This window comes from Miniopterus schreibersii, assembly GCF_964146895.1.
Source record: "Miniopterus schreibersii genome assembly, chromosome: 8".
Classification (NCBI taxonomy): domain Eukaryota; kingdom Metazoa; phylum Chordata; class Mammalia; order Chiroptera; family Miniopteridae; genus Miniopterus; species Miniopterus schreibersii.
In genome coordinates, this window is record NC_138109.1 from 74,701,725 (window position 1) to 74,715,699 (window position 13,975).

At 41.7% G+C, this 13,975-nt stretch overlaps 1 protein-coding gene and 1 pseudogene across 5 annotated transcripts in view; both read left to right on the forward strand.

Annotated features, from left to right (window-relative positions):
* CAGE1 (cancer antigen 1) overlaps nucleotides 1-7,279 on the forward strand; it is a 56,520-nt gene extending 49,241 nt beyond the window's left edge. Inside the window, exons 12-14 of one of the 4 annotated variants that reach the window (XM_081144030.1) lie at nucleotides 2,434-2,502; nucleotides 5,857-5,896; nucleotides 7,010-7,279. In XM_081144030.1, the coding sequence (XP_081000156.1) occupies nucleotides 2,434-2,502; nucleotides 5,857-5,896; nucleotides 7,010-7,051 (151 nt within the window). In that variant the 3' untranslated portion in view covers nucleotides 7,052-7,279. The remainder of the gene's footprint in view (nucleotides 1-2,433; nucleotides 2,503-5,856; nucleotides 5,897-7,009) is intronic. The other 3 variants (XM_081144032.1, XM_081144033.1, XM_081144031.1) reach the window with 3 other exon arrangements.
* Nucleotides 7,280-8,520: 1,241 nt separating this feature from the next.
* Nucleotides 8,521-9,321, forward strand: LOC308560976 (large ribosomal subunit protein uL1m pseudogene; annotated as a pseudogene). Its single transcript has 2 exons — nucleotides 8,521-8,545; nucleotides 8,629-9,321. The product of its transcript is annotated as a large ribosomal subunit protein uL1m pseudogene (transcript).
* The last annotated feature ends 4,654 nt before the right edge of the window (nucleotides 9,322-13,975 follow it).

Below are 13,975 nucleotides of genomic sequence, written 5' to 3' on the forward strand. Positions count from 1 at the left end.
CAACCACTTTAAAAAACACTTTGGTAGCTTCTTAAAAAGTTAACTATCTACTACCCTATGATTCAGCCACCCCACTCCTGTGTGTGGATCCAGGGAAAAAAGAAGGAATGTGTTTACACAAAGATGAATGTTCATAGCAGCTTTATTTTTAATAGCCCCAGGCTGGAAACAACCCAATGTCCTTCAAATGGTGAAATGATGAACAAATCGTGGTGTAGCCACACAGTGGAATACTACTCAGCAATAAAAAATGAATGAAATTACATGCAACAACATGGACCAGTCTCAAAATAATTAGGCTGAGAGTAAGATTCTATAATATTAAATTCTGGGTAATGCAAATTAATCTATAGTGAAAGAAAACAGATCAGTAGTTTTCTGGGGCTGTGGTGGTCAGGAGGGATAGGAGGGAGGAGGGAGGAGTTACAAAGGTATATGAGGAAAATTTTGATGGCGATGGATATGTTCATATCTTGATTGTGACCACTGTTTCCCAGTTGTGTACATATGTCAAAACATCAAATTTTTTACTTTAAATATGTGCAAACTCTATGAAGGGTAAGTCTGATTTCCACTCCCAAGTGGGAGATCACGCCACCTGGTGGCAGGTACAGTTAGCACCATCATTCCACCGGCTGTGGCTGCTTTGCTTGCCTGGCTCTCTGCATGGGCCATTGGTGCTCTCCAAGGGAGGACATCAGTTCCTCTACTGCACACCAAGGACCTCCATTTACTTAGGCTTAGGCTGTAGCTTTTAGCCGTCAGCTCTATACACAGGAGCACTGCGTATGAGTATATTTCACTGGTGCTTTGTTCACACCTGGAAAAACTTCACTTTCTCTCTTTGGTTACCCTCTTCCCCCAAGACCTTTTTTTCAGCTCTAGAAATACAAAAGATTTATTCCATGCCATTCCTCTGATAATAAAACATGATCAACTTAGATTTGGTATAAAGAGGGCCGACCTATTTAATAAATATTGTCATGACTTCCTGGGTTGGACAACTTCTCATCTTTACCCTTTGAAAACAAAAGCCTGATAGCCCTAGACAATAAGGCAGAGGTTTCAAGTGACAGTCTACAAGTAAGTAATATCCTCAGGCACATGTGTTTTGTTTGGTCTGTATGATATTTAAAAGATTTTTAAATTATTGCCAAAACTTTAAAAGGACAATTTCCTATAAAAATTTAGATTTCCCTCTCTTCTTTAAAAATAAGGTCTGACATCATTGCTGCAACATTCCCACATGGCAACATTCATCAAGAGCTGATCTCTGGTTTGTCCTAATCCACATTTATCTGGCTTTGGTCATGTCACACACTTGCCTGACTCTCCCATAAGCATTTGAGGTTATAATCCCTGCAATAGAATTTCCTGTCCCCTAAGGGTCTGTGTACCCTCTATGGCAGGCTGAATAATGCCCCCTAAAGATACCTGGAACCTGTGACTGTTCCCTTACATAGCAAAAGAGACTTTGGAAATGGATTAAATTAAGGATCTCGATATGGAGAGATTATCCTGGATTGTCCACCCAGGCCCTAAATGCAAAATGCAATCGTAATTGTCCTTACAAGAGGGAGGCAGAAAGAAATTTGATGACAGAAAAAGGCAATGAGGCCATGGAAGCTGGGGGAGGAAAGGGGATGCAACGAGGGAACCATGAGCCAAGGAATGAGGACAGTCCCCAGAAATGGAGAAAGCAAGGCAAAGGATTCTCCTCTAGAGCCTCCAGAGGGAGCATTTCCTTGCAGACACCTTGATTTCAGCACAGTGAAACTGATTCTAGTTTCTGACGTCCAGAATAGTGGGAGAATAAATGTGTGTTGTTTGAAGCCACCAACTGTGTGGAAATTTGTTACAGCAGTCACAGGGAACTAATACACCCTCCCTAGATGGGAATGTAAGTTTGGGAGGAGACCATCTTAATTGAATTTGCCCTCCTAGGGAAAACAAGGGAACCCACTAGTATTTCTTATGCTAAAAGCCATAAAAACAGAACGCAAGTTAATGTCTAGCAGGCCACCTGAAGGCTGTCATCCTTCCTGTAATACTCACACATTTCCCCATGTCAAAGCAGCTCACAGCTCAGGGTCTTTGTTAACAGGTTGCCCCCAGGATCATGCTGGGTTTACTCATACAAAGTCATCAATTCTCTACCCGCCCTGTAAACAAATAGAAGAACATCTGAATGTCACTTTATAGGTTTACTACTATCTGCTTGCCTTCATCACCACTGGAACCTATGAAGGGAAAAACTGATTAAATAATTTGAGTTTTGAGGAAAGAATCCCATTTATCCATATAGTGAGACTGATGGATGATGTGGAGAAAGCTACATTTGAATTTTTCTACTCAAATCATCCAATGAATCTACAAAATATTAGTTTAGAAAAGTCCATTTTAGTCAAAAATTGGAATTGTTTCTTCTTTCAGTTTAGAAGAGAGAAATAAGCACTTGGAAGGTTTAATTAGGAAGCCCAGAGATATAACCAGAAAACCAAGGTAAGGTTTTTTTCTTTTTATAAATAATGTCTTTAACTTTAGAATATACTTATAATAAGATATATATGTACAATAAGTAAAACATTTTAAAAGCATTTCTTATCTCAATTTAAGATAAACAAAACATTATATGAAAGTGCTTGTTTTTTTGTGTTTTTTTTTTTGTCTAGCATAAAATAGTTGCTTGATAAGTGTTTTCTGTAGGCTCTGAATTAGAAAGCCAGGTTCTCTGCCTTCATGGAACTTCCAATCACTTCTTAAAAATGTTCTATAAAGATTATGAGTTAAGATTTTGTCTACAATAAAGCAGCTTATCCTGCTATAAATATATAGTAGACCAGATTTTCTTACACCAATGTTAACACTTATAATCTGTCAGTATTTGATGCTACAGGTATATTTGTAAATCTAATGGGATTAAGACCATAGTATTGTTGCCGGAGGATTGGGTGAGTGCATTTTCTCTGTAGCTAGTGGAAGTGGGATTCTTGCAATATCTTCAGAAAAGGAATTTCCTGAGACTCACAGGGGAAAATGAATGGTTTTTATTTGCGTGGAATTATATTTCTTGATTTGCAAAGTTCCATGTTCCTTAAACCAGTCCTGGAAAATATGCAGCCGGGGGTTTAGTAGAGCTAAAGCAGGGCCAGTGTCCAGAGCTTCCATTCCATGGTGAAGCTGGGTCCGATGTAGCATCAGGTTAGTTAAAGTCCATTAATCCATTGAGTGGGTCCCACATTGGCTGTGGGCCACGTGGGTGAATGTAGGGGAGTGCACCACCTACAACAGGAGTCCCAAGAGAGGGAACTTTCTTTGTTTTTAAGTATCTCAGATTTCATTCTCTTGCAGTGGCCACACCTATTCTGGCCACTGACTCATTCCCAGGTGTGACTGACAGGTAAGCATCTTCCCATGTCACCCAGACTTTACTGGGCATGTGTCTATTATCCAGTCCCTTCCCCCATCGATCTGTGGGAAATAGACCTGGAGAGAGTTAACTGCAACTTCCTAGCAAAGCCGTATAAATGGCATGCCTATATTATCTAGTCTCCCCTTTGTTCCTTTCCTGTTAAATAATAACCAGGTTATTATAACGGTATTAGTAGGATTTTAAAATCGGACAGTTCCTGGCCTAATTCCTGAGGTGCCAATAAAACATTTACTAGTTCCCAAAAAGAGAATGGGTTCCCCCCACGTGCAGAGGTTTGAAGGAAATTTCAGAGAACTTGTTTCATGACTCACATCCCTTGGTCAGATGCAACATATAAAAAAGTGTGCAGTGGGGGAAGATAAGAGATTTCTTTAACTCTGTCAGAGTGTGAGCTCCCACTATCCCCAAGTAATTCTACCTCTTTTCCTTAATGGCTTGTGAAGGGATTTCAGGAGATCACCTAAAAGGCTTGGAAATGCTTTTACTAAGGGTTGGGAAACAGGATCAGTGACTCACTCATGCCTGAGAAAACTAAATAAAGCAAGCTGTGGCAGCACGAGGACAGAGGGCTGTGTTGGGGTGGCCCGTTCTCCCTGAGACTGTGATCACCACAAAGGATGTATGTGATGGTTTCTTAAGAACCGTGCAGGTGAGACTTGAGTTATTTTGCACTCTGCCCAAGGCTGCCTGGAGGGGCACCAGCAGCAAGGAGCTGAAAGGGAAACACAGTTCTTCAGGGCTGAGGAGGAGAGACGCATCAGCCTGGTCCAGGGAACTGCAGGACAGAGGTCCTGAGCAAGGCAAGCTCCGAAGGGAGAATCAGCTTTAGCCATTTGCCGAGCCCAGAGGTTCTGTAGCCACCAGCCAAGTAAGAATGTCCTACAGGCTTACTGCCCCTCTCTCCCACTGTGATGGAGGAGGTGGTGAGCAGAAAGGGCAGAAACAGACCTCAAAGGGCAGGTGGGGTCCCCCAACTGAAGGCTTAGCCGAGAGAAGGGGAGGAGAAGTCCTGCTTTGGAATGAAGATTAGAGGATTGATTAACATTTAAGACTGGACATCCTGCCTACTGAATTGAGACTGTGTTTATGCCTCGCTGTGAGGACTGATGTTACCTTAGAGTAAGTGAGAACTCACTGGGCCTGCTGCGTGGTCAGCCAGCAGCAAAGGAACAGGTTCCCCCCTGAGTGACAAAAGTCGAAAGCAGAAGAGGAGGCAGACATTAAATTTGCATGTTGATCATATTATGTGTCCTGTTTGTTCAGCATACCATTTGCAAATACAACTATGTTTTAAAAATCTAAATCCCTTAGTAGATTTATGCCAGTATTTGCAAAGTGATAGGTTAACTACAATTTCTTTTTGATGCCTGGCGTATTACAGATGCTCAGTAATTGCTCATTTAAATTGTGAATCTTCCGAGTTGCTGAGAGAAACTGTGAAATATTTTTTTCTAGAATAATTCTAAAATAAGAAAATTTGCATATCAATTCACACACTTTTCACTAGTTCAGATATTTGCTTACTGTATAAATAACATGTGCAACAAATTTAATCTACTGTATAGATTTAGCTTGGTCTTGAAGCAAGGGGCTGAGGTAAGCGGAAGAGCTCTCAAGATTCTTTCTTAGAAAACTCAAGACTTACATCAGCCTGCAGCCACCACTGTCCATGAAGCCTTTCACTGGCCAGTGGCCTCACTGAACTCAGCATGGGAACATGCTTTAGACTACCTCTGCTTCATCTCAAAATTTTGACGCTGCTTTTGCCAGTTATCTCAGTAAAGAGTTGGAAATGGGGAGAGAAAAGTGAGCACTTTCAGTAGTCTGAGATGTCTTATTTTTGCTTCTAGTTTTTAATCACTTTCAAGGAAATTTCTTAAGTTTTCAAGTCATAGCCAGAATTTTATCCTAAGTAAATCTATGAGAATGTTAAAACATAATGAGCTTGGCCAGGCGTGGCTCAGCAGTTGAACATTGACCTAGAATCCAGGAGATGGAGGTTCTATTCCTGGTCAGGGCACATGCCCAGGTTACGGGCTCGATCCCCGGTAGGGGCATGCATGAGGCAGCCGATCAGTGACTCTCTGTCATCATTGATGTTTCTTTCTCTCACTCCCTCTCCCTTCCTCTCTCTGAAATCAATAAAGATATATTTAAAAACAACAACAAAAAATATAATGAGACTGACTCAACATATTTATTTAATTACGGTGAGAAAGATCCATAAATTACATACTGAAAACCTTTAGCTTAATCTTTTAGGGTCTTACAGTTCTATCCTAAATGAGTTTCTCCTTGAGTGAGGGAAAGAATATGTTAAATGACAGCATACTTGGTTCACTATTTTTAGTTCTCCACACCACTACCACCTCTTTTTAATTATTTTTCATTTTTTTACATTATTCTCTTTCTATTTCTTACAGACCAAGAAGATTAGAAAATCATCTAAAATCCATGACTGAGGTAGGTCATACTGATGATCATTACAAACAATGTTATATTTCCATGTAATTTGACAGTCACACAAGATTACATATTTGTTCCAGAAGTTACCTTTCAGTGATGCTCAGCTCAGCTTTCCCCTCTGCCTCAGATGTGGGCCTCTTTGGCCTCCAGTTTTGTTCCCCTCCTGCTATCTAACCACTGGACGTTTTCTAAATGTGCTGTGTTATTTGTATGCCTTGCTGTCGTTGCCCAGGCAGCCTCCCCCACCTGGAATGCTCTCCTCTGACTCCTTTCCTGCTCCTCGCTTCAGTTCCCACCTCACCAGCACTGCCCGCTCAAGCTCCACCTGCTCCGTGAAGCCTTCCCTGCCCTGTCAACCAGGTGGAACTCACTTGCTTCCTCCCGTGTTGCCACACTGTACCCTTTGATGCAACAGCACCTGTAACATTCACTAGTTTTCTGCCTGCATGTCCCTTGGCTCGACTAGAACTCTTCTAGTTCAGGAATTGTCTCGTGTTCATTTCAGTATCCCCAAGCACCTGTCCCACAACAGGTACTAAGTGGGAGTGAAGCTAGACTGGCTTGGGACCCGGGACCAAAGCTACACTTGCTGGAGTGATTCCTGATAGAAGACGCCACTGCCACTGCCGCCGCCCCTGTCCCATCCCAGGCCACGGAGGTGTCTTCATAAATATCGTGGCCTATCTGTGACATAGCTCTGTGGGGGAGGGGTACAGTTAAAGGTCTTCACTCTGTCTGCCCCGAGACCCCCGCTGTTGGCACAGCTGAGTTGTGAGGACACCTCAGTTCTACCCAGTCTTAGTTACGCTGTGCTGGCAAGTCACGTCTCGGGCTGCTTAGATTCCTGCTTCTGTTCCTTGTTCTTCGCTCTGCCAGCTGGCAGCCAAACCAAGGAAGATGAAATGCAACCAGCCTTGTTTCTTATCATGTTCCTGAACGGGAGAAAGGCCAAAGCAAACAAAACTCGTGATTAAAATATCGTATTGGTATTATTTGTTACGTTCACCTTTTCTTGTATCACTTTTCCACACGTAATCAAGAATCAGTTGTTCTGTCACTGAATGCCTGTCTTTCCCGAAAACTTAAACCTTTGTTTCCTTTCATTTTTAGATGCCAGATATTTTAGAAGGAAGTGGAGATGATTTTAATTAAACAGGAGTGAAGATTAAACAGTAATCATTTTTGTCAACCACTCCAGGAGCAGAGTCACTACTAAGCATAGTACCCAGGTCAATCCACACAAATAATACATTAAAATTATATAAATGGTGAAATTTTACATTCCAAAAAATGTGATTATTTTCTTTCTAATTTCGTCCTGTAAACAATCAAACATATTCTACTTTAATAAAAACAGATGAATACAGTGGCTTCTTTTCCATATATCTATTTTCATTTTTACAGAATATCATTCCTATGTTATCAGGTCTCTAATGACATAAAAATAGTCATATATCTCATTTCAACATTTTCCCCCCTGCAGGACATCCTTTTTCTTTCCAGGCAAACAGGCTCTTCAAACCTTTGTAATTAAACCCTAGATGAAAGGAGAGGACTGTCTTTTGAGACCTAACACTATGTTTTCCACCTTAACCCAGTTCTGAGGAATTAGTTCTGAATTTAAACAAAGGAACCAGAGATAGCTGATTTTGTGAGATGTATCAGAAAGATAAGGAAACATAGATATTATCTTTTCAGTAAATCCCAGAGCTAGGGTGAAGGTGTAACCGTTGAGTCAAAAATATACCTTGAGCCCTGGCCGGTGTGGTTCAGTTGGTTGGGTGTTGTCCCGTGCATGGGGGCATGCAGAGGCAACTGATCGATGTGTTCTGTTCTCACATCGATGTTTCTCTCCCTCTTCCATCCTCTAGCCTTAAAAATCAATAAATCTTTTTTAAAAAAAGATTTTTAAAAAAAATCTTTACCTTGAGTCAAAAGGGAAGAAATTATCTTATCTCACTGAAATTAGTTTTCCACTTCAATTAGTCACGTAAGCACAAGAAGAAAATATATATCTGGCCCTAAAGGAAGTGCTGAATAAAGAAAAGTTGTATTGTTTTTATTTTTGTTGGAGAATTCTTTAAGACAGGTCTTATATGAATTTTGAAACATAAACTTTGTTGATTTCTCAAATTCAAATAGTTGCAATAAATTTAAGAAAAACCATGAGAAATGCACAGAAAGTTTATAGACATTACAGTGTTTAGTTTCAGAAAATCAAGCATTGCCCGGGATGCGTAGCTCAGCGGTTGAGCATCAACTTATGATCCAGGAGATCAAGGTTCAATTCCTAGTCAGTGCACATGCCCGGGTTATGGGCTCGTTGCCCAGTAAGGGGCATGCAGGAGGCAGCCGATCAATGACTCTCTCATCACTGATGTTTCTATCTCTCTCTCTCTCTCCCTCTCCCTTCCTCTCTCTGAAACCAATAAAGATACATTTTAAAGAAAAGAAAATCAAGCATTGACAGTTTTGGAAGTGATTCAAGTTTTAAAAAGAGACATTATTATTATTATTGTTGTTATTATTATCAGTTTCATGGTATCCTTTAGGGAAAATTAAAATATTATAGGAGAAAGACAAATATTGAGATAGATATGGCTAAGTCCAGAATGGTCACTATGGCAGTGGCTGTCAGACCCCTTGGTAGAGTCTTCACACATCAAGAGCATAGTCTTCCCACGATGGCTTATCGGACAGCTCTTTATCCTGTTTTGCACGTGTTCCAGTGCCCAACAGACATTTTGCTGCTGCTGCTACGAATCCTGGGGAAAAAACAAGGTGACAAAGAAAAAGCATCAAATTAAAAAAAAAGATGAAATAGAAAAAGGAGTCATACTCCTTTACAGAAGGTGAAACTGAGCTTGATGTCTACTCAAAATGCTTATATCCGAGGCAGATACCCAAGGTGGAGAAAGCGATTCGTTTACTTAAGAAATTTCAAATTTTGGATTTTACAAATCCAAAGCAAACTGTTTATCTTGATTTGACACTGGCTATGGCACTGGGAAGAAAAGTGGAGCCATTTGCCAGTGTTCTTAGTTTGCCATACCCATTCTTTTCAGAAATCAGTAAAGTTGCTGTATTTACAGGGAATGCATCAGAGATTAAAATAGCAGGAAAAAATGGAGCTGTGTCTGCAGGAGGAACTAATCTGATTCAGAAGACATTGGATGATGAAATTCAACCAGATGTTTATGTAGCTGTTCCAGAAATAATGCACAAGCTTAATCCATTAAAGAAGAAACTGAAAAAGATTTCCAAAGCTTACTCGAAACCCCATTGCCTGTGACTTCCCCAGAAAGCCTGAGCTATTTAAAACTAGGTGTGAAGTGAAGGGAGAGGAGGAAAGGGAGAGCATTTTCCAGACCAAAATAGCAACACTGGATACGTCAAGTGGCCAGAATGCTGCCAGTCTGTAAGCTGCTGTCAATGACGTCTATAGGCACAGATCGCTGACTTGGGGACCCTTTGTAGTGTGAGCTTTCCTTCGTAGTTTGACAAGGGAAGGTTTGTTAGTAAAGATGGAGCCATTGTTGCCTAAAGAAGTAGAAACCAAAGAGTAACAGAGAAGCTGCCTGAAAGTGTTGTACAGTAAAACCTCAATATAAGGAACTAATTCAGGCAAGGGAGTTTCTGTTAAAGCTGGATGTCCATTATATAATAAAGAAGGTTTTCTGAATGTACATGTTAAAAAATTGACAAATTAGTTTACCTATCTTTACTTATGTAGACACATTTGTGTAATTAAAATTAAGTATGTGTGAAAAGTTTAATTTCACAGAAAAGTTTTCTTTATATATTACTGTAATTTTAAATTTATACTGAGTAGGTCTCGCAAATGCGTGCATTCACCGGCCACTGAGAGTAAACAAATGCACGTGGCTGGGGCGGGGCTTAGCTCACCTGGGAACTTAAGCCCGCACCCATTCAAATGCTGCAGAAAGTCACTGCACATGACAGCAGAACCAATTACCATGCTCCATGCAGTGTGATCACCTGCTGATCATTCCCCGCACATTGTTTACCAGTGGCGACTCTTGCATATAAATATATAGACTATAGCCGTAGATATGTAATATTTATTTATGTCGGCGAAATTACTATAGTGGTTTTTCCCAACATGTGGCCTATTCACTAAAATCTCTTAAAAATAAGTGAATTAATATAGCAAAAAAACCCTGCTAGTTTTCACATGTCATACGTACCGGAAGTTTTGTCCTTTAAATTAGAATTCTGTTAAATTGAGGTCTGCAAAATCGAGGATTTGCTATATTGTGAAATTTTTAGTGGATGAAGAAGCAACAGAGAAAATTATAAAACTGTATAATTTTTTAAAAAAAGGTAAAGATGGCTAATGCAGCACCTGGAATCTGCACATGAATGTGACGAACCAGTTGGAATGGAAGGATTGACACAGGTTATCTACACAGAGGACTGTGTGGCTCAGTGCCACACTTGCCGTGTGAATTGTTAGATGTTTATGATCTTTTGCCTACACGTTGTCTCAAAATGAATGCAACTCCTTCAGCGCATGTCCCAAGGATTCAGAGTGAAATTTAATCAACATTTAGTGACTGTCAGTAAACTATGGGACAGCCCCTGTGTTAGATGCCAAGGATACCAGGAAACTCAAGCAGAGATCACAAAGCATCGCATAATCTATTGGGGGAGGTGTAACTGCCCAGGGTGCTCTAAAAACATGGATGGAATGGCCCTGGACTAAGTGAGAAAACCTCAGGGAAGATTTTACAGAAACGGTGACACCTGAGCCACATCATCGGAGCTGACTAGATATTCCTCAGACAGATGAGAGAGGAAGGCAACAGCACAGTCAGAGCGCAGAGGCCCAAGTACCCTGTTACATTCCCTGGACACGAGTGCTGTCTAAAACCCATGTTCTTCCAAGGACAGGAGATGAAGACGGTCCTGTTTTATGCCATGCTAAGAAATTTGGACTTCATCATTATGAGAAGCTCTGAAGGATTTTAAGTACAGATGCGATGTGGTCAGATACGCATTTTTGAAAGGTCATCCTAAAAATGATGTGAAGGGTAGGTTGATGGTGAGTGTTGCTAGAATCAGAAGTACCAGTTACGATACTGCTACTGTGCTCCAGGCAAGAAGAACTGAGTCCAGAAGCTAAAACAGTGGCAGTGGAAATAATGAGAAACATGTGGATGCGAAGTGATTTTGAAGGTAAAATGAAAATGATTTGGGAATTGGTTAGCTGTGGGAGTGAAGAGAGGAGCCGGGGGAACCTAGCAGGGTTCTGGGTGGGCGGCGGTCATCTTACCTGAAGGAGAGAGTACAAGAGGGGTGGCTGGCTGGTTTGCAGAGAAAGATATGCTGAGCGTAAGGCTGCAGTGGAGCGTGGGGAGATTTTAGCAAGTAGTTAAATATATGTTGAGAAGGAACCAGTGGTCCGGACAGGGGCTGAAGGAAGCTAAAGGAGAAAGTAGGCGTAACTGATGAATCGGGAGGAAAGGGACTGGGTTCCACAGAGCAGCACAGGAACAGGGACACGCCTTCCCTGGGGCTGAAGGAGGGGACCAGGACAGGCATGCTGGCAGCCATAAGCGGTGATGTAAGCTGAGGGAGCTCGCTCTCTTCAAGCACCCGGAGGCCTGAGGGGAGAGGCGAAACTTTGAAACAGCCACAGCTTCTGCCTTCACAGGGCAAAGCTTTGGTTTTCGCCACAGGATATTACAAGGAGTTCCGACTTCCTCCCCACCGCACAGCTCCGTGTTTTTATTCCCTCCCTTCTCCTTCCCTCGGGCCCCTTGCTCCCTCAACTCTGACCCAGTGCATCCTCTGGAGGACCTGCTCCAGCAATAAGTTTTACTCTCTTGCACCTTCAGCCGATGACTCTTCAATGAATTCTTACCCTGGCCTAAAAAATACCCTGAACCCTGTAGTCCAAAGCTGCCCTGGGTCCTCTCTTTTTACACCCCATTATACCTTCTGAAAGATTGTTATTTACATTTTACAAAGCACTTTCACATATGAGCTTCATCAAGTGGCTAGCTCAACTCCCAGCGTTTCTAATACGCATATTCACAGTCGCAGTCTCAATAGGCCACTCTCATTTCTAAAGGCTATATTAGTTCATGGAGCTCTGGGCCAGGACTGGGGCAGAGACCAATATGTATATTTTCTATTAGCTTACAAATAGGTATAAAAAATACAGTATATAAACACATGAAGAATTACTATAATTAACAGATCTTTTTATATACTCATCCCTTTATCGAGGGATGATTTACATACCATAAAATTCTCCTATTGTAAGTGTACAAGTCAATGATTTTAGTAAATTTATAATCATACAATAATGACCACAGCTACTTCTAGACTATTTCCATTACTTCCACCCCCAAATTTCCTCTAACCTGTTTGCAGTCAATCACTGCTTCCACCCCCATTTTCTCCAGGGTTCTGGTCAGTCTTGTTCCAGGGAACATGCAGGAGAAGGGTTTGTAGGACAAACTGTGGTCCACGGCTGCATTTGAGCAGGAGGCACTGAGGCAACCACTTGGTAAAGCTTTGGTATCACCCTGTCCTCTGCCACAATCCATCTTGTTTTTGTAGAGGCCAGCTGGCAAATTAACTGGAGTTTGACAGAGACCACAACCCCTTCCAGAGTGGCACACATCTCTACCATTGCCCTGGAGTATGGTGGTATTTTTAATTTAATATCTTAGCTGGGGAGGGAGTGGTGGTGGCAGTTTCAGAAGTTTCCACTTGGTCTTTCATACTCTCAGTAGCTCTGCCTAGGAACTAGTGTGAGGGTTCTTTCAAAAGCCACTCCATCTGTACTTTAAGTTAAGGACCAGATATGGATAGGTCTGATAACCTGAAGGACCCACTGTTAGCTGGACCTGGCTCCCGTATACTCTACTCTAAAAGGGGCCATGTTGGTACTTTGGGTCCTGGATATAATGTCAGTTCAGACCTTGTGTCCAACAATCCTCTAAAAGTCTGGGTATTCCCTTCCTCAGTGCCTGATTACTGTGAGCCAATGTCCGTAGGTTCCTTTGAGGAAGGATGGTGCATTCCCCACTGAATGACAGCCGTTGTGTTCCAGGGCTCCTCATCACAGGAAGCTGGCTTCTCTTCGGTTACTGGGTTCTGGGATTGAGAACTGACTCAGGCCCTGCTGAGACACAGATCATGACTTTTTATTGGGGTGAATGCCCTCAGCCTCCTGATCTTTCTTGATTTATTTAATGATATAAATTAGGCAAATGGGATCCAAACCACAAATACTAGATGGCTTTTGATAGACCTATGGACATTTTTATTGTAACAGCAAGGAAGGCAGACCACAGATGGGGTAAGTGGTAGAGTTTATGGGGAGTGGTCAGGTATTTGTACTTTTGTCTGTCCTTTCCAAGGAAAGATGAGTTGGGGAGAGCTGGTGAGGGAGGCCTATGAATTATGAAGAAAGAGGAAAAGGTGGCAGTAGTGCTCTGGGAGGGCAGGGAGCACGGGGAGCCCTCTTCTAAGTGAACAGTTTGGTTGGAAGGCCAGGACTCCGTTGAAAGCCTTCCTATTTTTTGTTTCTTTTTCCCATCATGCCCCCTTTTCATAAGGATCACAAAAGAATTTTTTTTCTGTCGGGGGTATAGTATAGCACACCAAATCTAGTTTGTTTCTTTGTGTGTTTTTTTGTTTGTTTTTCGTGGGGTTGTTTCAGCCCTTGCTAGGTGAAAGAACACTTAAGTCTTTGCTTGCATATAACAGATGTAACTTTTCTTACTTGACATTTCTTCATTTCTTATCAGGTCTACAGCTGAAATTAGCTTGCAGATTTGTGGGGGGAAAATGTCACTTGTCACAACACAACAAATTCAACAAATATTTTCTGAGTTACCACTGGGTGTCAGGTGCTGTTCTATAACATTGACTCAAAGGCACAAAGACTCCTGGCCTCAAGATGTTGACAGGAGACATAATTAACTGTATGCTGTGTTAGAAGGTAACAAGTGCTGGAAAAAGGAGATAGAAAGGAGGAAATAGAGGGAGGGAGGGCGAGCGAGCAGGGGAAAGGATGGAGGAGGGGGGTTGTAGTTT